This window comes from Glycine soja, chromosome 9 (genome assembly GCF_004193775.1).
Source record: "Glycine soja cultivar W05 chromosome 9, ASM419377v2, whole genome shotgun sequence".
Taxonomy (NCBI): domain Eukaryota; kingdom Viridiplantae; phylum Streptophyta; class Magnoliopsida; order Fabales; family Fabaceae; genus Glycine; species Glycine soja.
This window is the reverse complement of record NC_041010.1, coordinates 43,727,024-43,751,806: the sequence shown is the minus strand read 5'-3', so window position 1 is coordinate 43,751,806 and position 24,783 is coordinate 43,727,024. Positions and strand designations below refer to the sequence as shown.

General features: G+C 33.2%; 2 protein-coding genes and 1 pseudogene across 8 annotated transcripts; 2 read left to right on the top strand and 1 right to left on the bottom strand.

Annotated features, from left to right (window-relative positions):
* Positions 1-1,853: 1,853 nt before the first annotated feature.
* LOC114425086 (KH domain-containing protein At4g18375-like) lies at positions 1,854-6,887 on the top strand. 4 transcript variants are annotated; one of them, XR_003669192.1, is made up of 8 exons: positions 1,854-2,586; positions 3,366-3,782; positions 3,864-4,121; positions 4,233-4,496; positions 4,604-4,662; positions 4,798-4,863; positions 5,477-5,585; positions 6,429-6,887. XR_003669192.1 is itself a non-coding variant. In XM_028391843.1 (7 exons), exons 1-6 carry the CDS (start codon positions 2,008-2,010, stop codon positions 4,841-4,843), a joined length of 1,623 nt encoding a protein of 540 aa, XP_028247644.1. In that variant the 5' UTR covers positions 1,854-2,007; the 3' UTR covers positions 4,844-4,863; positions 5,477-6,887. The 4 variants fall into 4 exon arrangements, 2 of the variants coding, with proteins under 2 accessions (XP_028247644.1, XP_028247643.1); XR_003669193.1 differs by lacking the exons at positions 5,477-5,585; positions 6,429-6,887 and adding an exon at positions 5,022-5,412 and having other exon boundaries at positions 4,798-4,904; XM_028391843.1 differs by having other exon boundaries at positions 5,477-6,887.
* Positions 6,888-11,530: 4,643 nt separating this feature from the next.
* Positions 11,531-14,127, bottom strand: LOC114367254 (annotated as a pseudogene).
* Positions 14,128-19,783: 5,656 nt separating this feature from the next.
* LOC114367209 (NAC domain-containing protein 100-like) lies at positions 19,784-23,913 on the top strand. 4 transcript variants are annotated; one of them, XM_028324351.1, is made up of 5 exons: positions 19,784-19,930; positions 21,406-21,450; positions 22,207-22,418; positions 22,529-22,797; positions 23,082-23,913. In XM_028324351.1, the coding sequence occupies exons 3-5, from the start codon at positions 22,223-22,225 to the stop codon at positions 23,706-23,708; spliced, it is 1,092 nt and encodes a 363-aa protein (XP_028180152.1). In that variant the 5' UTR covers positions 19,784-19,930; positions 21,406-21,450; positions 22,207-22,222; the 3' UTR covers positions 23,709-23,913. The 4 variants fall into 4 exon arrangements, with proteins under 4 accessions (XP_028180152.1, XP_028180151.1, XP_028180150.1 ...); XM_028324350.1 differs by having other exon boundaries at positions 21,406-21,472; XM_028324349.1 differs by lacking the exon at positions 21,406-21,450.
* Positions 23,914-24,783: the final 870 nt, after the last annotated feature.

Below are 24,783 nucleotides of genomic sequence, written 5' to 3'. Positions count from 1 at the left end.
ATAATTATCTTAAAAATAGTATTAAAAATTATTTCTAAATGATTAATATAAAAGTGTTTATATGACAAAATTTTATTATTTGATTAAGATTTTTAAAACATAATTTATAAGATTTAAAATAAATGTATATATATTATATAAATAGAGAAAAAAATAGACCTTAAAATAAATATTAATGTTATTTCAGGTTCTATTAATGCATCGCTATCACTATCACTATTATCGTTACCACCATTGATGTAATCACTGTCATCGTCATCATGATCACTACAATATTATCTCGTTGTCATTGACACCACCTTGGTCATCTCATCGTCGTCACAAATAAAGAAGACAAAGTATTTTGGGGTGTCAACACAGATGAAGTGCAAAATCTCCAACAAAGTGCAACTTTTGTAGGCGACCCCTATCACCACCTTTATCTAAGTACCACACGAGACTCTGTTTCATGTCACTAGCAGCCATAACATTCATCCTTCAATGGCGAGACGACATCAGTGATCTGTCAACCCTTTCCTCTCATCATGGATCCTACCACTATTTTTTCGACATGAAGCATTTCCCCCTTTTCCCATCTCCTAAATCCCACACTCGCATACAAACAAAGTATTATATCCATCACATTTTCAATTAATTTTTTCATTTTACAGGATCATGAGTGATTGGACACTTTGTCATTTTGTTAACTAATGTGTGTACTCTATCCTTTTGTTAATTACGAGTACTCACCAACCTACTAGGTCATACACTAATTATGCTTGCGATGCACGATTGTTGCTTGTCTAAGAAAAATTTGCATTCAAAGGAAATCAAACATAAATTATCCTACCAAATAGACCGTTCTTTTATATGTGAGCGCAACCCTATAGGGTGTTTGTTCCATAGATAATTTTCTTACTTTCGACAAGAGTGAAAAATTTTATCCCATGCTTGTTACAAAGTAATAAATGTAACACCCATGATTGTCAACATTTCGACAACTCACATTTTACAATACTTTACAAGTGACACTTCATACAATTTTCTTATTTGTCAGAATCATTCGTTAGTCAAAAGTCAAAATCCTAGCCCTTTTCGAGATATCAACAACCAACTCTGATACCACTTATAACGTATGGTTACTTTGAGGATCAATGATTGTCCCCGCAAATCAATACATGACTTTTCAACATGTTTTGTTCTCAGTCATACGCTTCCTGAGAAATTTCTTCAAAAGTCACTCATCTTAAAATTTCTCAAAGTCAAACACGCCTAATTGTGAAATTTTTAAGTGATAAACTACCAAAAAGTATGTGCATTTTATTGGTATGGTATGTACCAATTAATTCTTTTAAGTCATTATCAACTCTATAATCTCATACATGCATAACCTATAGATCTCTTATTCGGGTGTGTATTGGATTAGTTCATGTATCCTCATAAACCAACATGAGGCATTTCAATGTGTTTTATCCTAAATTACAACCTTTGGATCTCTTTCATTTACTCGCCTGTACCTTATATCTTTTTGCACCAGTGAACACTCCCCATTTTTTGCAATGTCTGCGATGTTATTATAATTAAATAATTAATCATATTCATATTTTATTTATGAAAAAACTATCATCTCATATTCAATTAATATTTAATTTCGATATTGGAGTAGAAAGTATTTATTTTCTTGTTCAGTCAATATCTAATTTCATCATGTATCACCAATTAAGCTACACTATTAATATTGTATGTTAAATTAGTAAAAAAAATGTATAAAATCAAGTGAAGTGAATTTAATATATTCAATAGTAAATATTATAATTTTTTTAACCTTAATATGCCAAAAAATAAAAGCAGCGAATAAATAAATCAGGAAGGCGGCGAAGAATCCATCATACATAACGAACCCTGAAACAATTTCTCCAACCCTAGCGCGCACACACACGCACAATCCTTTCTCTCTCTGAAACTGTACGTTACGTAACCGTAGGCGATATCACAAATTCACAGCACACACAGTCCCCACTCTCTACAATGACCGGTCAACGCAGCTCCTACGGCAAGCGCTCCCACTCGCACTCCGATTCCGACGCCGGCTCCAAAAACAAGCGCCGCAACCCCGCCGCCGACGAGTCCTCCTCCTCCCTCATCACCGCCGACGACACCGTCTTCCGCTACCTCTGCCCCGTCCGCAAGATCGGCAGCGTCATTGGCCGCGGCGGCGACATCGTCAAGCAGCTCCGCGCCGACACCAAGGCCAAGATCCGCATCGGTGACGCGCTCCCCGGCTGCGACGAGCGCGTCGTCACCATCCACAGTTCCTCCGAGGAGACCAACCATTTCGACGAGACCGATGATCTCGTCTCGCCCGCGCAGGACGCGCTTTTTAGGGTTCACCAGCGCGTGATTGCGGAGGACGCACGTGAGGATGAGGACGAGGAGAGGAATCATGTGACTGCGAAGCTTCTCGTGCCGTCCGATCAGATCGGATGCGTCATTGGAAAAGGCGGCCAGATCGTGCAGAATATACGGAGCGAAACCGGCGCGCAGATTCGGATCCTTAAGGATGATCGCTTGCCTCCTTGCGCGTTAAGCACCGATGAACTTGTTCAGGTGAATTCATGAATTAATTAATTATTTGGTTAATTTTGGATCATAAAGAAAAAAAAGTTTAATGTTTTTGCTTATAATTGGAATTCGTTAAGCGAGAAACTGAGAAATTATATTATAATTCTATACTGAGACTGTATATTGAAGGTTTAGGATGATGAGAAGAGAGACAATGAAAGAATCAGAGAGATTTTATTTCAAAATATGAGTAGATAACTGAATTCAATTCAGATTCTATATTCGTAGTGTGTTCTGATAGGCACATGGTTTTAGAAAAATTGTCTGCAACAAGGTTTTAAAATTGCAGTCACGTTTTGTTGGGATCCTTTGCGGACAAATGCAGATTCAATTGTGGTCACGGAGATCCAAAAATCTTTCTTTTGCTGAAATCGTGGTCATAGACCAATTTGTAAAACCTTGTCTGCAACCAATCGCTGTTTCAGCTGCTGGTGTCATGTTTTTTGGCTTCCTGTGACTGCATTGGAACTGCAATTGTAAGTATGTCATTTTGTCCACAATTTTTCTTAACACTAAACGTGTCATTTAGTCCACAATTGCAATTTAAAACTTATAAAGGCAATCTGTTATGAAGCTGGATCACTGATAACAGAATTCATTAGGATATCTAACTGTCCAAGGGAGTTTGCACAGTAAATAGGGCTTCATAGGAATGCTGTGAGCGGCAAATACACACTGCAAGCTTTAAACTATGGTAGTAGAAACTCTAAGATAGGAATGCACTTGAATGGTTTAAGCTGAGTTTGCTTGTTGTGGAAGTGCAGATATCTGGTGAGGCTGCGGTTGTGAAGAAAGCTCTGTTTCAAATTGCTGCTCAGATTCGTGATAATCCATCGCGGTCTCAGCATCTGCTTGCTTCTGCAGTTCCTGGTGGGTATGCAACTGGTGGTCCTGGTGCAGGGGCTCCGATTATGGGAGTGGCTCCTTTTGTGGGTGCTTATGGGGGGTATAAAGGTGATACTGGTGACTGGTCACGGTCTTTGTATCCTGCCCCAAGGGATGAAGCGTCTATGAGAGAGTTTTCAGTTCGGTTTGTCTGTCCTACTGGGAACATTGGTGGTGTGATAGGAAAGGGTGGTGCCATAATAAATCAAATCAGGCAGGATTCTGGGGCAACCATCAAAGTTGATAGTTCAGCAACTGAGGGAGATGACTGTTTGATAATCATTTCGACGAAAGAGGTGAAATATTGATGATCAAGTGTGGTATGGATATGTGATTTTTTTTGCAGTTCTGATGGTTTTTAAATTGTGTTTATGCAGTTTTTTGAGGATTCTTTCTCTCCAACTATAGAAGCTGCTGTGCGATTGCAACCTCGGTGCAGTGAGAAAGTGGAAAGAGATTCAGGGATTGTCTCTTTCACTACCCGTCTTCTGGTGCCAACCTCCCGAATTGGTTGCCTTATTGGTAAAGGAGGGACAATTGTAACTGAAATGAGGAGGCTTACAAAAGCAAACATTCGCATCCTGTCAAAGGATAATCTTCCTAAAATTGCGTCTGAAGATGATGAAATGGTGCAGGTAAGGGTACCGTTGAAGATTGATTGAGTAATCTTGTTTTCTGTGTTATCAGAAGTTGCAGTTTCCTATAATTTCTAAACTATGTTGGCTTTTATTTTGACCCTTGTTTAGATTTCTGGAGACCTTGATGTTGCTAAGGATGCTCTTGTGCAAGCACTTACACGGCTAAGAGCAAATCTTTTTGATAAGGAGCGTGCTGTCTCAGGATTTCTTCCAGTGCTTCCATATCTTCCTGCTTCAGTTGATGGATCAGATGGTTTGAACTATGACAGTAGGGATGGTAAACGACATGGACGTGGTGGATATTCCGGTGGGTATGGAGGTTCAAGTGATTTGGCATCTGGTGATGGTTATGGAAGCTATGGAAATTCACAGGTTCTTTTTACAACCGTGCACCTTGTGAAAATTTCAAGTATGGATTAGCTTCGCCAGTTTAACTATTATTTCTCATTTCTCAATTTGTTGATTTTATTTATCTGTAGCTTGGTAGCAGTGGTGGTGCTTATGGAAATTATTCTTTGGGACGAACTAGTGCCTATGGGTATTATTTATGTCCCAAGTGTCATTATTATTTTTTATTCTTCACTGATCCATGTTATGAGGAAGTTACTCTTACTGGATTATGTTCAGAGTGTTCTAAAGTTCACGAATGCTGATATTTAGTATCTTTTGTCAGGTCTTCTCAGAATGGTTCTTCTCGGAGGAGAAACCATGCTTACTAAAACTTGATGGGTCCCTGCAGGTAGATTACAGTTTTCACTTTATCTGGCAACTTCCTATAATGTAGGCCATTCACATTATAGTATATAACAGATTGATATCTTAACCTGACCAGTCTACCATTTGAAATTCTGATGCTCTTGTTTTCCCTTTGTTGCCTTTCCCTTCCCATCCAAACAGCTGAGTTCTATGAAGCCTGAAGCCCACTGCCTAAACTGGAAGACCAGATCAACCAGGTTTTGACAAACTCATGGCCCACCTTGACACCTCTACCTAGGGGACCAAACATGTGGAGACTATTGATATTGGCCATGTCCATTTTACCTTATTTCACAAGCTTGATAACTAATGCTCCCCCAAGAACCTATAAAGCTGGCTTGCCTTTTTGGCTGCTTTTCAATTCCTGTTCAGTTGTCTTTAGATTTAAAGCACCATGTAGCTACGATCCTTTGGCAGTTGTATACCTATTTTGTTACCATGATTGGGTTTTGTTTTCATGATAGTTCACTGTTACTTGCAGTGTGAACTTTCGTAGTTATTTTAATTAAAATTATTTTGATTCCTGGTAAAAGTTGATCCACTCTTTATACATCAAAATTTGGTAGAGCTTTTCTCTCTGTCTGTCTGTATTGCAGGTGTCAATATTTTCCTGTCATTAGCAAGTTATGGGTATTCTTCATCATTCGACTTTGATTAATCATATTTATGGATGTACTTCAGTACTTCAGATATGATGAATGAGAGGTATGGAATCTGTTTATGTGCTTCTTGTTCTTGGCTAAGGTAATACATTTGGAGGCATGTAAAATCTTTCATGATTCAGAAATAGAATAATATAGTACATGCTTGTTGCAGCCATGATTAAATAGGGTGGAGTGGCCCATTTGACAGTCCTAGTTTTGGGCAGCTTTTTGCAATAAAACCTTTATATGCCTAACATGGCTTTTACACAAAAATTATGACATGTTGATGTCTCTCTTTTTGTGTGTGTGGTCTGTGTGGTGATACATTGTAGTTCATGCATGCACCTGAATTAATGCTCCACATAAATGCTTAAAAGAAAAAGGAAAACATCTATTCTTTAGTTGTTGACTAGTATGCTTTACTATCTGATCCGGATTGGTATGCCTACATGAGTGTTATTAAATAGCAGCCATGGTCGAAAGCAGTGCTGGATTTTTTGTCAACTGCCATAGGAAATATATGAAAATAGGCCCACCATGGTGTGTTTATATGGCGGAGTTTCAGCCTTCCACCATCCACCATTGATTACACTGCATTACCTTAAGTACTTGTCTGGAAATTCTAGCTGTAATGAACAGGAGGCTTGGAGGACATGGATTTCTTTTATTAGATGTTAGTTTTGTATTGTATTTAGGCAGTTCAATAAAAAAGGAAGAATGAAATGCTAACATATGCCATTTTGATGATCCCTGGGATTTTGGAAATCAAGCAATATTTTGAGTTAACGTGGATAATTGAAATACGGTGACGTGTGGTATGTATTTTCTTTTAGCGTACTTTTGGTCTGTAGCTTTAATTGAATGCTGCAGCTGAATCACCCTTATTTGTAACTCATTTTGCCAGGTCATTTCAGGTATGAAACAGGTAAGCTCCCTCCCTTAGGTCATTTACGATGCACCGATGTGCAGAAGCAAATGTGCCTAACAGGAATTTTCTAAATCAAATGAAGTAGATTTGGGTCTGGTGATGGATGATGGATCCCGTTGAAAAGTTTTTTTTTTTCCCTTGTCTTGAGCATGATTAGTATAGAGAATATCTGATGTTTGTCATAATACAAAAGCATGGTGGTACAACTAACTTTGTTATTCTGTTCTCAAACGTTCCCCCCCCCCCCCCCCCCCCCCCCCCCCCCCCCATTTTTCGAGTGGCTTGCTATTTTGCACCTATAGTTAAACGAATTGGCAAATCAGTTGTTTCAAAGGAAGTCATATTGTAGAATTTCAACTTATGAGTGTCTTTTATCGTTCTCGATTAGCAGAGATGTGATTGTGATTCAAGGATGTGATGTTTTGGATTATCCAATGTGCTGCAAACCGGTGATTTAAGTATTTAGTATGGAACTAAGTATATGATTTGATTAAAGTTTGTAAACATAATTGTCTTAAGTCTGATAAAATAAGTTTATTATAATTTTTGTTTGGATATTTATGTTTAGAAGTATATGAAATTTGTTTGGAATAATTTCAATCAAAAACTGTCAATATACAAAGCAAAAGTACATTCATTTTTAAGAGTAACAAATTTGTCGCTTCTAATGGTTTGTTCTAATCGTAGGTTGCAAAATTTTCGGAAAATCTAAACATTGGCGGAACTTAAATAAAGCCAAAAATCAAATATGATTTAAAGAACTATTCCCATTTTTTCTATTTTATAATTTCCTTTGAATTTCCTAACTTTTTTCTAATTTTTGAAAAAAAAAGTAAAAGAAAAATTCGTAAAAATAATTTAATTATCGTTCACATGGACAAGTTTGATTTATTAAAGAATCTATTTACCGAAATTGTTAGACATAAATAATGAATAAAGGGCAGTTTTAAATATGAAATACATTCCACCCTTAGTTTCCTTTATATGGAGTTTTTTGCAATTGAAAAAATTTAGATGCGCTGTCTAGGTATTTTAGTGTAATTTTCAAATTAAAATTAAAGAAGCTTGTAAAAGTCTACAGAAATACACATGACTATGCTTTATTTACCTCCTGCCACTGCAAAGTCTACCATGGAAGTTCTTCAGCCACCAACCAATGGTCTCTCATCATTTGTTTGTGATAAATCTGCTAAACTCATCTGATTCTGATCAAACCACACCCTACATTCATACCACAACATCAAAATTCACCGCCTCTTCCCCCAAAGCAGTCAAAATTCAGCACTCATCACCCCTGAACAAGTAAACCATGCATATAATTTTCAAAAAGCTTTGGTCCCCCTTGGTGCCTTAGAAGCTCTGCCCTTCGCTATCAACACATTGGTCTGAATTATTCATTTGTTTTGCTAATAAATATTAATTTTTATTGAAAAATTTAACTGATTTTCATGTTTGACTTGTTGGTATATGATGTGAGTATTAAACATTTTAATACTGTTTTTTAAATTAGACTAATATATATGAACACAATTCATTGTTATAAACGGATTTTGATTATTATAATACTACTTAAAGTTTCCTCGTTGTTTTGTTATTCCTGCTGTCAACTCTCTGAAGCAACTATGCTAGCTACATGTTGTAATTGTGCACTTCTAGCAATTGGGACACTAAACAATTGCAAGATTTGTTCTTTTTAACGCGCAAGTCATTGGAGGATAATTTAACCAAGCGTCAAGAAATCATGACCGATAAATAGACCATAAAGAAGCACGAGTGCTGTCAATAATGGGAAATAACTATTTTTTTTTTACATTAAATATGATCAATTGATCATGGGTTTTTAGATTGGTGCGTATAAAAAATATTTATTAAAAGAGGTCAAATCCTAAATGAACTTTAATACTTTGAGGGATTAATCTTTAACTTTTGGTTGAGAGATTTCTTCTAGGTTAAAAAAATCATTCATTCCATGATATATATACTTAAATTCCTGTTTAGGGGCAATTTTGATGTTCTAGGAAGGATTTTCTTCCCACAATCACCGTTGGATAATGAATGGGACATCACAACTTTGAAAACATAAAATCGACAGTGCATGGTAGGTAGAAAAACATACTACAAGAATAATTGTAGAAAGAAGAGCAGGGATTCTGTACATTATCTAGTAAGTTTCACCAATGTAACATTTATGTTGTGTTTCTCTCGTAGCCAAATGGAGTAAATTCTTCCACCCAACTCAACAGTACGGTCCTAGTGAGAGAAGTTGCTCATATTCAACTTGGTCAAAAGCTGCTACTTCCCTTAAATGACCTTTAATAAGTGACCTGAGAAACTAGATATCTACTCAGACTTTGGTAGTGATGGGGATGCATCTAATAAAGTGTGTGTTTATTGGCTTTTTCACCCATGCAAAGTCACATCCACCACTAAGAACCCTCTTTGATTACCCTCCTTTTAAAAAATATTTCCCTTAGACAAAGAATAGTTATGGGTATGCACTAATGCTATAGCACCATTAATGCTATATGCAACTTCTCTATATAATAACTAATCATCTGTTTGCTTCAAACAAACTCCATTCGTCCATTTCCTGCCAAGGAAGGCCTTGAAGGCCAATTGGCTTCTTCTTTTCCACCTTTTCCCTTCATTTTGATTGAGAATGTTGTCTTTCCCATTCGGGAAATAAAAGTTCCCTTCTAGTGCCAGTGGTGGGCTCATTTTGATTGGTGACACTAAATTTTTTGAGGCTAATGATTTGAGGGCTTTTGTTTATGGCAATTAAAGTTTCATCTAAAATGTCTTGCATGCGGGAATGAGATCTTGTAGTGCAGCCAAGGATGACTTGCCGTTAAACTTGTTTTGGCATTATTATTATGATGAAGACCTACTTCTCATGCCATCATGTTCCTATATATGCTAACTAGTTAACCGGCAAGTCAACTCTGGCTACACAATGGCCTCCTTCTCCCATGCTAGACATTTGATGAATATTGTTGGATTTGATCAACTGTACCCACAATATGTTGAGCTTCACTTATATGCACTGTTGGAATATGGAGGACTAGTATGAGAGAGATTTCTATAAATGAGTAACAAATCAGTCACACAAGTGATCATCGAATCCAAAATTTTAAAGGTATTAACTGTGAGAGTCCTTACCACTAATATGTTACTCAAAATGCATATTTTTATCAAATGTGAGATTTTTTATTCACTTTTGCACCTCATCATGCACACTAGTAGATACTTAAGGAGATTTGCATGTTAGTTGAGGCTATATGACATAATTTTGATAAGCCCTTGTTGAAGTGTATTATATATATATATATATATATATATATATATATATATATATAAAGATTTTACTTACTTTTCAGTTGAACTCTAAATTAGTTAAGATTTTTTTTCCTGATGAACAATAGGGGTGTTAAGAAAAACAATTTGCAGAATAATTTTCAGGTATTAACATTAAATTCGCTTTGAATTTTCCTTAGTTTGTAACTTGTACCAATGTTTCAAGCTGTGGTTATTGTTGCTTAAAATTTCTTAAATCAGTAGTGTAACGTTGTGTAAGCATTGATAGATATCTATTCATGTTTTTCCCGTGTTCTGTCAGCTTCTTAGTTGATATCTGTTTTAAGTGTCTAGTAGTTAGCTTACTGATCTCTATATTATTGGAGTGACCAGTGCAAAGGTACATTGTTACTTATATTTTTATATGATATTTGTATATTAAGTTTAATGGATATGAACATGTTAGCGTAAAAGACTGTCAATTAATTTATTAAAAATTTAAAATAAATTATAAAAGTAAATTATATGTCATTATCTTATTTGTATAAATAATAAATATATTACTTAATTGAATTATATACCTAAATATAATCTAACTATCTTAATTAAAAACATTTTAATTACCTTAATTATCTTAATTAATATTCTTCATTTTGTTAGTCTTGCCAACATTAAAATAACTATAATTAATGATAAGGACTAAGAAATAACACTAAGAAAATTTCAGCATTTACAAGTAACAAAAATTGTACAAGGGCAAAAAGTATAGTCATATTTGCATATACTTAAAACGTATTTAAGTCAATAAAAAAATATAAAAAGAAGAGAAAAAATGTGAGATGATTGGTATGATAAAAAAGTAAAGAAAAATATGAATAATAAAAAATATAAAAAAGGTAAGTGAAAAAAATGTTACGTTTTAAATTCATTAAATACGATTACCTCAGTTTTTTTTTAAGGCTACTGTTTGGGTTGACGTAAAGTTGTTCTAACTACTCGAAAGAGAGCTTTCCACTTAACCATTCCAAGTTGTGTGAATGGAATATCAGCATGGTCATATATAAGTGTTTTTTTTTTAAGTTACCACATAAGTTATAACCATAGCAAATACATAGATCTTAATTTTATCCAAGAAAAAGATATAACTGTTTCATCATTTAAAGTTCAAACAAACAATTCGCTACCATCCTTTTCTTAGCAGCCTTTATGTCATCTTCTATGCTGAGCACAGAATCTTTCCAGTTTACATCCATAATCTGAAATGATGTTAGTTAGCATTGCTTTTCTTTTTTCCATTGGCATTGTCTATAGAGCAGATGTCGTGATTATCCAGGTGAAAAATCAGTCATGTTGCCATGGGAAGAGATCCTCTCAAGTGAAAAAAAAAAAAAACTGAGATGGTCAAGTGTTAACGTCTCACTGTTAATTCTTTTAAATCTCCATTTTACAATAGAAATATGTTATATTAATAATTAATAATCTTGTACAAAGTCAATGTCATGGAAAATAATCCATTCCCACGCCCCCATACATATGCACCATTGTATTCAACTGGGGTTCTCTAGCAATTGAAAAACAAGAACTATATATTATGGCAAGTAAACTATTCAACAATAGAAGTTATAAGGTTGACTTTCTGTGGTTGAAGAAAGAAGGAGAGAGGAAAATGTCGTGGGTTCAAATCCATTTCACTCACATTCTAAACAAACTAACAACTAACATTTATCCATAAAAAAACATATTCAACAACAACAAAATCTTATCCTACTGAACAAGTAAACTATTCAAACAATGAATTTTGCCATATATATAAATAGTTCAAGCATGCCTATCCCATGCCTAAAAAGAATCCATTTTAGAATGACAACATATTACAAGAATGTGATGACATATAGACTATAGTCACCTTGCAGCGGCATTTGACTTCTTTTTTTCAACTTAGGTTTTGATTCAAAACAAATAATACATTAGAGCTTTATTATCTGCTTCAACCAAGCTAGAGCCCGGATTCTTTGTCACACACCACTGCAATTCATTAACCACCTTACCTTCTCAACCCCATTTCACCCATATTGTTGACAACAGTACGTATTCACCACTCATCCCTTCTCAATCTAAGCAGCTCCTCATTCACACGTTTTGCCAACTCCACATCTCCATAAACTATGCAAGCTCCAAGCAAAGTCCTTCCATTAACTGGATTTGGCTCAATCCTAATTCAGGCTTTGAATTCAAATCTTGAGATTTATACAACTCTGTAACTTGATCGATTCACCCATTCCACACCACAGATGACTTGGAAACATTGTAGGCCCAAACATCTTAGCAGCACCAAAGATCAAATGTATCTCCACCCAATCATGTTCAATCCCTAGAAACAAATTGACCTTTGCATGAATATGCCAAAAACTACATTCATCCTGTAATTTTGAAGTTTCATATTGTGGTTCTCTTAGTGGAGTTGGATGTACACCTTTTTTAAACTCATCTATTAATCGGTGCTATACCAAAATGAATAGATGATATTTCAATAATTGATCAGCATCCATGTTACCACATAATACTTCATGATCATCACCTGTATGCCTCAACAAAGCTAGAGCCACGAGTTTTGGTCACACCATTGTCGTCCATTAACTTCCTTACATTCTCGGCCCCATCCCATTCACCATGTGATGCATATACATTTGACAGCAATACATAGTCCCCACTTTGGTCAACTCTCATTCTAAGCAACTGCTCAGTTGCTCGTTTTGCCAACTCCACATCTCCATGGACTTTGCAAGCTCCAAGCAGACTCCTCCAAACAATAGCATTAGGTTCAATCTTCATGGAGGCTATGAAATCAAACGCTTCCTTCAAAAGTCCAGCACGCGCTAGCATGTCCACCACACACCCACAATGCCTAATATTTGGCTCAATCTTGTACTTATTTTTCATTAGATAAAAATAACGATTACCCTCATCAACATTCCCAGTATGACTACAAGCTGCCAAAACACCAACAAAGGTGATCTCATCTGGACAAACCTTAGTCCTCTGCATTTCCCTAAACAGACCAAGTGATTCCTCAGCATGGCCATGAAAGGCCAACCCACCAATGACCGAGTTCCACGAGACCATGTCTTTATCTCTTATCAACCAAAACACACAAACTCCTTTCCCAATATTTCCACACTTGCGTACATATCAACAAGAGCATTCCCCAAAAGTGTGCTCAACTTCCCCTTGTTCAACTCCATGATCTTGGCATGCACCTTCTCCCCAATCTCCCAAATCAGCACAAGCCGACAACAAGCTCAACATTGTCACCTCATCAGGGCACTCCCCAACTTCACACATCTCATCAAACAGCTCCAATGCCTCCTGGTTCAAGTTGTGAAGCACATAACCACCAACCATTGCATTCCAACTAACAACATCCTTCATAGGAGCCTCATCAAAAAGCCTCCTAGCACACTCCATCTCCCCATGTTTTGTGTAAGCCGTGATCATCACATTCCACGACACCAAATCTCTCTTTGGCATTTCATCAAAGAGTTTCCGCGCAACACTCAAATCCCCTCTTTGGGCATACCCAGCAATGAGTGCAGACCAAGCAACCACATCCCCCTTATCCGAATCATCAAAAATATCATTTGCAACCTTCAAGTCTCCACATTTAGCATGAAAAACTAAAAGGGTGTTCCTCACAACCACATTTGAACCGAAACCAAGCCTAAAAACCCGGCCATGAACCACGGAACCGGTGTTGACCCAGAAGAGCTTGGTGCAAGCCTTGAGAACAAGAGGGAAAGTGAAATTATCAGGCTTCACAGAACGGTGGGTCATCTGGGCATACAGTGCAACCGCGTGCACGGGATCATGGCTCTGAGAAGAGCCTCTGATGTAGGTGTTCCACATGAAGGTGTCTGGTTGGGGAATTTGAGCGAACATCTGGACTGCATATTGTGTCACGGCGGTGGTTGCAGCGGGGCCCACCATTGACATGGCGGTGGTGAGGACGAGTTTTCGGAGGAAACCAACGTTGGAAGTGAAACCGTTAACGATCATTAAAGCGTGAATCTGTCTGAGGGTTCCAAGGTTCGTAATGGTGCTTCTGCCTCTTCTTTTTCTGATCATGCTTCCAAACTATTGTTTAAATTTTTTTTTTGTCATTAGTTGTTGCCTCTCGAGTTTGTTAAAACTGCACGAATATGGAGATGGAGACTATGCTAGTGAAAGTTTCCAATTGAGTGGTAGAATTCTTCTTGCTAGTATATTCAACTCAACTATCATATTTCCTTCAAATTTATTTTCTTATCAAAAAGTTTGCTAGGATCAAACATAACTACGGTACGACAGAGTGTTTTGGAGAGGTTCTCTTCCACGATGCCGCCAACATTCCTTTAAACGGTTTAGGTGATTAGATGATTAAGAGACAAAATATATATATTATGTTTGATTCTTTTTATTAATGAAAATTAAAAATATTAAGTATTAATAATTAATATTTATCGATAAATAAAAGTAAAAATCATGATCCTTTCACAAAATTGTTATTTTTGCCTAAAAAGTATTTTTCACCTAAAAGTCATGCATTTAGTAGTAAAAATTCACAAAACTTCATTTCTTTCAATGAAATTATAATGATTTGTAAAATGATAGGTGATATCTTGCACTTTTCACTTGCATGAGTGGAGGTAATAGTGTAATACAGTAATGTCATATCAACGGGATGCATACATTGGAACTAAAGAAATACAAATAATCTGGTCAATTTCTTCAGGAAAAAGTATTAACAAATGGTTGTTTAGTTTTGTTTATAGTAGTAGCTAAACAACCATTTTTTAAAAGCAATAACGAGCAATGCTATTATCTTCAAAACATGTCCTAAAAACGTGTAGAAGATTCAGCAAAAAAAAAAGTGTAGTAATAGCACTCCCCTTTAAAATTAATTATACTGTCTTTTGCACTTAAATCATGTTCATCGAATTTGAGTTTTAGTTGGTTTTCTTAGAACCTTTAAATAGATTTATTATTACATTAAGAAAAACAAAAGAAAGAAAAGTTAGGATTCTTCGCATCCTTCCGAATTTTGATTTCCAATCCTTTCTTTAACAAACAGTAGATGGTTGGCTGCGCGCAATGCTATAAGTCGCACCTCGGGTGTTTCGTATTGATCAATTAATTAAATACCACTAATAATTTTATATATATATAGAGAGAGAGGGAAGATATCTTATCAGATTAAATATATGAAAACGATATCATTAAATCTAAATTGTATAATTATATATGAATGATTTATATTTAATGTAAAAAAATTACGTGACTTTTTAAGTTATCACATATTAAATATTAATTATTCAGATTTGATTATATAGTTTAAATTTAATCATCTCATACTCATACAATATATATACAATATATATTTATCTTATATGTATATAATATTATCATTTTTAGAAAGTATATATAAACAAAGTAACAATTAATATTTATTAATAAAATACAAAATAATAAAGTTTGAGTAAGGACATAACCAAAAGGGATCCAAAAATATTTATATAAGTAAACAAGATGATTTTTAAGTGTAAAAACTAAGGTTAAGCTAAAATTTGTTCAACTATATATGACCAAATTAGTAAGTTTTCAAAAAAAGATGTTATGATCATAACATCTTTTCTATAAAAAAATTATAACATAAACTTTAATACTTTAACTTTCTAAAACTAAATTATAATTTATTCTTTCATTAATTATGTATTTAATAATAATTTAGTTTTATAAAAAAAAAGATTGGTAGTGTTCCTAAAAAAAAAAAGATTGGTAGTGTTCCTAAAAAAAAAAAGATTGGTAGCGGTTGGAGTCTCAACCTCTTTGTGATTCCTTCCACTATTGTGATGTCTTTGTATGTCATTTTAATCCAACGAGTCACAGTGAATTATTTTAGATACTAATACAACGTGTTAATCTAAAATTCCTATGACACGTTAGTTATTTTCGTTAGCAATTAAATGACAAACCGTTCGGAAGATTTTATTTGCTTAATCAGAAAAATAAATGAGAATTTGATTAAAATAAAGAAATTATTGTAAAGTTAAAATTACAAATAGACCATAATATAAATAGAGATCAATGTTGTTTCACACTTTCACTTGTACACAATCAGCTTAGTAGAGTTTTAATAGAAGTTATTTGAATCAAATAATTAACCTTGCGTTTAGATTGAATTACTGGAAAAATATTTTTCGCAACGACTTTTTTCTGACTACCAAGATATATTTCACAACGATATTTAGATTTAATTGCCATAACACTTTCTTTTTGTCAACAAGACTATCGCGAAGTAAATTATATATTTATCCCAACGACAATATATATATATATATATATCATTGTCAATGCATATATTTAATGTCCGCGACATTTGAAGTTGTTGAATATGTTACTTATACTTTTTTATACCAACAGCGTAGACAATTGCTAGAAAATAGTATATATTATTTATAAAAATTCAAAATAAAAATTTAAAATTAAGGAAAAATATTTCAGATACACGACGAAAAAGGTTGACATACAGACAGAGAATATTCCGTTTTCATCAGAGACCGAAACAGATACACCATTACACAAAAATTGCGACATCGAGACTACAATTACAGACAGAATATTCCGTCTCTATACTCTTGTCTCCAGAACCATGTCGAATTGGTCTAAAGGTTCTAAACAAGTTCAGAGACAGAGATTTGACACGAACTTAATCTCTGGCTGATAAATGATAAACAGAATCCCTCTCTATGCATATCAATGCCCTGAATTTTAAAATTCTAATAAAATAGAGACGAAAACTACACCGTCTCTAAGTCTTCACTTTTTTTTATTGTACTAATAAAATGTTATTACTGTGTCTTTTCTAACCATTTTTTCTCTTCAAAAATCAAAAATAAATGATATATTTTCTTTATAATATAAAATGCATATATGTTATTTTAACTTTTAAAATACAATTAATTAATAATCTACATAACCTATAATTTTTTTAGAATACTATTTAAATATTATGTATTTTAAATTTATGTTTTTAAGTTACTTTATATAAATACAATCTTTAGTACATATGAGTATGTATTATTTTGAAAGTTATTGCATAAACTCATTTGATAATTACTCAAAGAATAAATGATTAATTCAATTAATTATTAGTTAATTTTTATTCTCGATTATCATGAATTATTTTAAACTTAATTATATTAAAAAATATAGTATATACTTTAGTGTATTATTATAATATTTATATAAATATATAAAAATATCTTTTTCACTCTATAAGTCTAATTATTGTATTTATTAAATATAATATACAATCAACTTTAATAATATTATTATATATTATACTTTGTAAGAAAATATATTCATCAAAGTAAAAATATTATTTAAATGCACTCCTATCATTTATGAATATATAAAACATTTCAAAAGTAACCAAATTAAATAGTACATTAATATATTATATATTAGTTTTAATTAGTATATGGACAATTATCTTTCATACCTTTTATTGCAAATTATCTTTCTTACACAGGCCGAGGTATATATATATATATATTTAATACTATTAAAATTTTTGTTCAACCCAAATCCTCGTGAAAATAAAACAAGTAAATAAATAATAAAACAAATATGAAACACACACATCAACCTGAATGAAAAATAAATAGTAAAACCTATAATTAAGCATTTAGTCCAAATTGGACATCTAGTAGAGACGAATGACATGGTTATTATTGATAATCGTGAAATTTGATAATCAATCTTGACTAAAAATGATTATAATTTTTTTCATTTTATCGTTGTTTTTAATAAAATAATAAAGAAATTAATATCTTTGTACTTTTTGATTAACAGAAGTTAAAAGAAGAAGATTTCAAGTGCTTTGGAGGAAAATTGATATAAAAAATGAAAGAAGAAAAGCCTTAAAGAAAAGTTAAAAGAAGTAGACAAATCGTTTAACGCGCACTCTAGACTTAGTGTAAAAAAAGTTCACAATGGAGCCCAAAGGCGCGCTTAACACAAAACTCTGCACTAAGCGCGAAATCAACGTGAAAAATAAGGTACTTGAAACCTATATAAGAAGGAGGAAGTAGAAGGAAAAGACACACCGAGTTTAAGAGAGCCTAAGCCTATCCTTTAAGGGAAACTCTCCTTCTTTAGTCATTCCTCCCTTTCTTTCTTCTAGTTATCCAGCCCTTTCTTCCATCCACATTAAGTTGCTGAAGTGTAAAGTTTCTCATGACCATGAGAGGCTAAACCCCCATTGTTGGGAGCCTGCCAGGCCTACACCCTTGTAATGTAACTATTCTTATTATTTATTGAATGCAATATATGTTTCTATTGTTTCTTTTCTGCTCTTTATCTTTATTGTATGGTCTGATCATCCATGCATCATTTTTAGGAGTTATACATTAAGAAATGATCATTTTTAAAAAATTGGGAAAGAGAATCTAAACAATTCATTGTTAGGGATAAAGTGACTTTATTTTGTCTCTATATACATCTTCATGCTTAATGTGATTTACTATTCAATCTTTACAAATGGATTTGGGAGAGAGAATAGATAAATTAGGTTTTTCATCCTAAGGGATAGGGCTGAGTGTCTTAGTAGATGTAGGTGAAAATTGGAAAAACATTTAATAGAGAAAACGTTAGTATTGCATCAAAGGTAATTAGGCATGTTAGGCCCCAACATATGTAAATTTTAAAGTTATCTTTTGCATTAAATCTTGTTTATTTTATTGTTCTTGCCTTTTTAATTTCAAATTCTTTCTTTCTTCTAATCCATTGCAATTCTTTATCTCTTGCTTACAAATTGGGTATTCATCAACGCGTTAACAAAGCCCATGTGGATTCGACACTCGGACTTCCATTTTAAACTTTAATACTTGTGACAAATTGATACACTTGTCAATGAATTAACAACTATCAAAGGCAAATGTTGCTTTTTAATAGTTTTTAGAGACAAATCTTATTATAAGCTGAGACACATGTTTTTTTTTTACTCTATGTATCAAAGATGACTGTGTGTTTGTCTCTAATTCCATCTTCATATTACTCATGATAAAAGATACTTTTAGAGACAAAAAGTGTTTGTCTCTATATAAGATTTTTCTTTTTTTCATCATAGGTTAGTTATCATAGGTGTCCTTTAACCTACTAAGTCAGAGATTAATTTTGCTCGCAATATATGTTTGTCGGTGTGACCCAAGAAAATTTTACAAACGGTGGGAATCAAACAAATGTTCTCATGCTAAATAAATTATATTTCACGCATGTGAATACAATAGGATCTTAAACCACTGCATCAACATTCTTATTTTTCTAATAGTGATAACTATTATTTTAGAAACAAATAATCATAAGAATAGAAAAATATGTTTTTATTTATAAAAAAGGGGGTGCAATGAGTTTGGATCCGTGATAACTTCTAATTAGCAACTTTTGAAGAAGAAAAATTAAAGTATAATGAGTTCATTTTTTTAAACATATTAGGAGTATTGTTTTATTATTAAAAAAATATAAAAAAAGTAAAAATTAGAAATAAAGATAAATTAAAGAAAATAATATATATTTTTGTTATTAATAATAATTTTTCTATTTTATTAAGTGAGAATAAATTAAAGAGATAAAAAATTAAAAATAAATTATATATGATATGTCAACATTTAAAATTTAAAACTAAAATAAAATTAATTAGGATTGATTAACATTAATACAACAATATTAAAATCTGGTTAATCTAAAATTATATTTTTGAATTGATATATTACATCAAAATTCAAAAATTTAAATCAAATTGAAATTAATTAAAATAAATTTAAATAATAGTTATGAAAAGGAATAAAAAATTATAAATATAAATAAAAATAAATATTATTTATATTTAATGAAGTAAAGTGAACTCAATAAAGTGTGTGTTCTGTTGTAACGCTCACTTGCAACTTCTTGTATCCTAAATCCAAATCCGTGTGCTCCAACTACAAATCTGTGTGCCTTGACTATAAATTTGTGTGCCCTCAACCTCAATGACTCTACCCGTAGTAGTCCCTAACTCATATGCTTAACTGCTTGTCATCAAACGATCGCTTCTCAGAGTCACTTTAGCAGTCTCTTGCGGTGGCACAAACTCTGTCACATTTCGAAAGGTGTGTTTCGTTCTCCATTTCTCTCTCATTAGACTAGACATATCTTCTTTGTCTCTCCATTTCGAAAGGTGTGTTTTCTGGATCTAGGGTTATGTATTTCCTATTTGCATCGCGTTGCAATCCATTATTTTCTCAATTAGTGTGTCCTTTTGTTTCACCTTTCTACCATTTCTTATTTCCCCCTTATTATTTTACTTTCCTTTTCTTCTTTCTATTCCATCGATTTTTCAACCCATAGCACGAGACTACCTAAACTAGTTCATCAATTAATTTTCCCTTAGAGCTTTGTTAATGCCTACCCAAATTAATTCATGCATCTTTGGCTATTTAAATGTCAATTTTCTATTTCTAGATTTTTTCCATTTTTATTTTGGGGGTATTGTGCGCATCTCAAAAATGAAGTTTGCATTTTTTGTATAGGATACTTGATTCTTGTTGATCATACTGGCTTGGTTCAGGTTGTACAAAAAAAATTGAGAAATTTGAACCAATCCAAATCAATGAAATTTGATTGGTTCGAATTTCATTCTTCCCCAAATATTACCAATAGACCCGTGATCGGCTAAACGAGTGAGTTAAGGGTTGTTGTTAGTTGAGCTGTTGAGGTGGAGGGCACACTAATTTGGGGCTAGGATATGGAATGTTGCAAATGAGTTACATAGTCACAACAACACACACACTTTACTGAGTTCAACTTACTCGCTAAGTATGTGTGAGGTAAAGTCCCACATCGGTAGGAATGAGAAGGTTGAACACATATAAGCGAGGATAATACCTATAAACTAAATCATTAAGGTTTTGGATTAAAGTGTGGTGTTAGGTTCACTTATGATGTGTGTGTTTGAGGCTCATTGGTGAAAATCTCTTTGGTATTTAATCATTTGAGTTATGTGGAAGAAACTCACACTTGAGAGAAAGATTATTGGAATACAAGTGAGAGATAAAGTTTCACATTGAATAGGAATGAAAAGGTTAAACATCATATAAGTGAGGTTGAAATCATATTTAACCTATAGTCAAAAAGAAAATAACATAATGTAGAAAAAATGAAAATTGAAACCCCATAATTTAAAATATATTAATAATTATATTTAATACTTTTGTTCATTTAAAAGTAATAAAATTATTAAAAAAGTATATTATTATTTCTCATATTTCAAACCCCAGCCGACTTTTAGGGTTTCTGGTATTTACCAGGCGGCTAGCAAGCATCTTCTCAAGTCGCAATTATAGTTTTGCAGACATTTATATGAAACTATCAACTCTATTATTCTTTCTTTTTTATTTCCCTTTCTCTCTCTATTTTTTATTTTAGTTCCGATGATGTTTAGTTTCAGAGGATTTTGCACTTCTGTTTTTTCCTGTTAGATAGTTTTGTACTTTTGGTCACATGACATTCTAAAAGTTAAATTATCCCTGTTAAACAATGAGGTAATTAATTTAAAGAGCACAATAGCGTCAACATTTACATGCAGGCTAACTTGGTGACCGGTGAGGTGTTCCTAGTTACCATACGAAAGGTAACAACACTCTACAAAATTGGTAAGACACGAAAATCAGTATAAAGTGAAATGATTTTCAATCAAGCTCTGAACTTCAAATCATATTTTAATTTGTCCCTTTGTCAGACAACATATTTTTTTTTACTATGTTACTGGAGTAAAAATATCATTAGCTTTGACAATTATTAATCTCGGACGAAAAAATCTGAGTGATCCTTTTTAATGAAATCTTCTGTATCAATTACATTTTTTTTCTTCCACTGTATTAAACTATTGTTGTTTTGATTTCATGATTTTCACCTTTCAACTTTTGACATACTCAACCATGCACAAAGCTAAAAGCATGAAACCTCCCCAAGTTACCTTGTGAACCACAGTTCTCTGTACCAAAAAAACCAGTATTTAAGGAATTCGTTTTTTTATTTCGCAAGAAAATTTTCCTTAACATCATATTCATCGAATTCCTCAAAAAACAAACCTTCTAGTTCATTCCCTCTACACCTTTTCCCCCTCTTCCGTTACATAATTCACATGCCGAAAATTCTGTAACCCCCCAACAAAACTCAAAGCCTTTTTTGTTTTTCCTCACGACAAACACATTAGTGCTTCATTCTTTAACGGGTTTGTCCCCTTGATCTTTATTATTTTTTCACTTCAATTCATGCACCTATGTTTGAGACTTGGTTTGTGTTCTTTGTTAGTACATATAGATTGAAATTAATGGGTTTGTGAATTGTGATGTTTTGTGTTTCACTTGCTTCTTGGATGAAACAGGGGATTTTGGTGTAGGATGGGATCAATGGAGAACGTTTCCAAACCAAGGAAGGAAAACCAGAAGTTTGAATTGCCAGCGGGTTTTAGATTTCATCCAAGGGATGAAGAACTCATAAATCACTACCTTACAAAGAAGGTTGTTGACAACTGTTTCTGTGCTGTGGCCATTGCTGAGGTTGATTTGAACAAGTGTGAGCCATGGGATTTGCCTGGTGAGTCTCTCATTTTAACTTTTATTTTGATGAATGAATCCTTATGTTATCTTTGTTTTGATGGTGAATTGGTGATATCTCTCACAATCATATATGTTTGGTTTTTGAAGGGTTGGCTAAAATGGGTGAAACTGAGTGGTATTTTTTCTGTGTGAGGGACAGAAAATACCCAACTGGTTTAAGGACTAATAGGGCCACTGATGCTGGTTATTGGAAGGCCACAGGCAAAGACAGGGAGATCATAATGGAGAATGCACTCATTGGGATGAAGAAAACCTTGGTTTTCTACAAGGGAAGAGCTCCTAAAGGTGAAAAGACAAACTGGGTTATGCATGAATATAGGTTGGAAGGGAAGCATAATCAACCCAATCCTGGAAAGGTATTCTTGAGTTTGTATATTTCAGTTCTTTTATGAGAAATTATTACATGGTCTTAAATCACTACGATCTTGATCAATCTGTACATGATACATAATCCAGGTTTATAAATTGTTTTTCATAAATAGAAAAACTTAGCTATGTATCATATGGAGATTGACCGACACCATGATCAGGTGATGGTGGTCTGAGACCATGTAATAATTACGTTTCTTGCTGTCACTTATGGTGAACATTTGTTAACTAAGGTTGTTTTGTTTTGACATTTTTTTTCCCCACTTCATAGAGTGAATGGGTGATTTGTAGAGTCTTTGAGAAGAGTCCTTGTGGGAAGAAAATGCATGTTCTAAAGTGTGGAAGGCTCAACAACTCCTCTGGAGAGGAACCATCATCATGTGCTTCTCTATTGCCTCCTTTGATAGATTCTTCTCCATACAACAGTGAAACAAGAACCACCACTGCTGGTGAGTTGTCTCAGTTGACATGCTTCTCTGATCCAAATCAAACTGAGGATCAGAACAACACACATGATGACATTGTTGATAGCATGGAAACTCCTATTTTGAACTTCTCACCCTCTTCAAGACCTGATGATGCATCCACTTTGGCCAAAGCAACCCTTTCTTCAGCTTCAAACCAATCAGCACAGATTGCCCACCAAATTGGGAACTCACAGTTCCCAGATTATTATCATGTGCCTCAAGAACAGTCCATGTTGAGGATGCTGATGGAAAAACAAGGACCAATTGCAAACCAAATTCAGAAACCAGAGTTTTCTGAGGGAAGAGACTTTGATGCTGATATCTCATCTATGATCTACAACAATGACATGATGCACAGAATGTTTGGGAATCAAGAACATTCTTCAGCTTCTGCAGGGCCCGTGGACACTGATTTCCTATGGAATTACTGAAGAAGGTTAAGGAATATTAATTTAGTGTAAGACAGAAAATATGTTAATTATATTTATATTTATATTTATATGGTACATACAGGTTGATTACCTGCAACTGCATGAACTTATTCTAGGAATTATGGGAAATGCATGAAATTGAAATTCCCCCCTCTGGTTTATAACTTTGATAAAAATTAGTGCTGAATAGTCCATATTTTATATGATATGTTACTTTTATTTTCATCATTGCAACCCAATTACAGGTAGTTACCACCTTTTCTTATGACTTGTTTGTGTGCAACTTTTGGGTACAGGAATAATCTACTATCTGCTTTAGATAACGTAGTCATAGTCATAGCCAGTTTACTCAATATAATGTTTGGGTTAGTTTATTTTAAATAAATTTAAAGTTAATATATAATTTACTCTTTTTGAAGTGGTAACTTTAGTTCTCAAAGTACATGTCCGCACAAGTTAGTCTTACGAAATTTGACCGGAGAAAAAAAAATTTATTTTTATTTTAATTATTAAAATGATACAACTTCATTTTATTTTTTCTTATAATTAAAAATTTGTGTGCGAAATAGTAAAAACAATAAAAAATATTTTCATTAATTCCTATGTAAACTTTAAAAATAGACTAAGATTGTTGACCTATAAATAATTTCACCTTTCAAAAGACTAATTTATGTAAATGAAAAGTTTGATCGATCCATGAAAATAACAAATTATCGCTTTATATTAATTCAGTTTTACGAACCATTATCTTAAGAGTTATGACTAAAAAGTTAATAAATAATAAAATTGTATTAAAAAACACAATAAAAATACATAATATATTTTGAAGAGATCACAATAAAAATGTAGTAACGCATTCATTTGAGAGTTGAACTCAAAATCTTTAATTAAATTAAAATAGTATCGTTTCCGTTGATTTAGGCATTCGACAATATAAAAATATATGATATACACATTCATTTAATAACTTTTTTAACTTCTATTTTTTGAAGAATTTTTAGTAAAATCAATATTAATTTAATATATAATTATTCTTTGTTAAAAGATTCTTCAAATATCTTAAAACGAAATAATT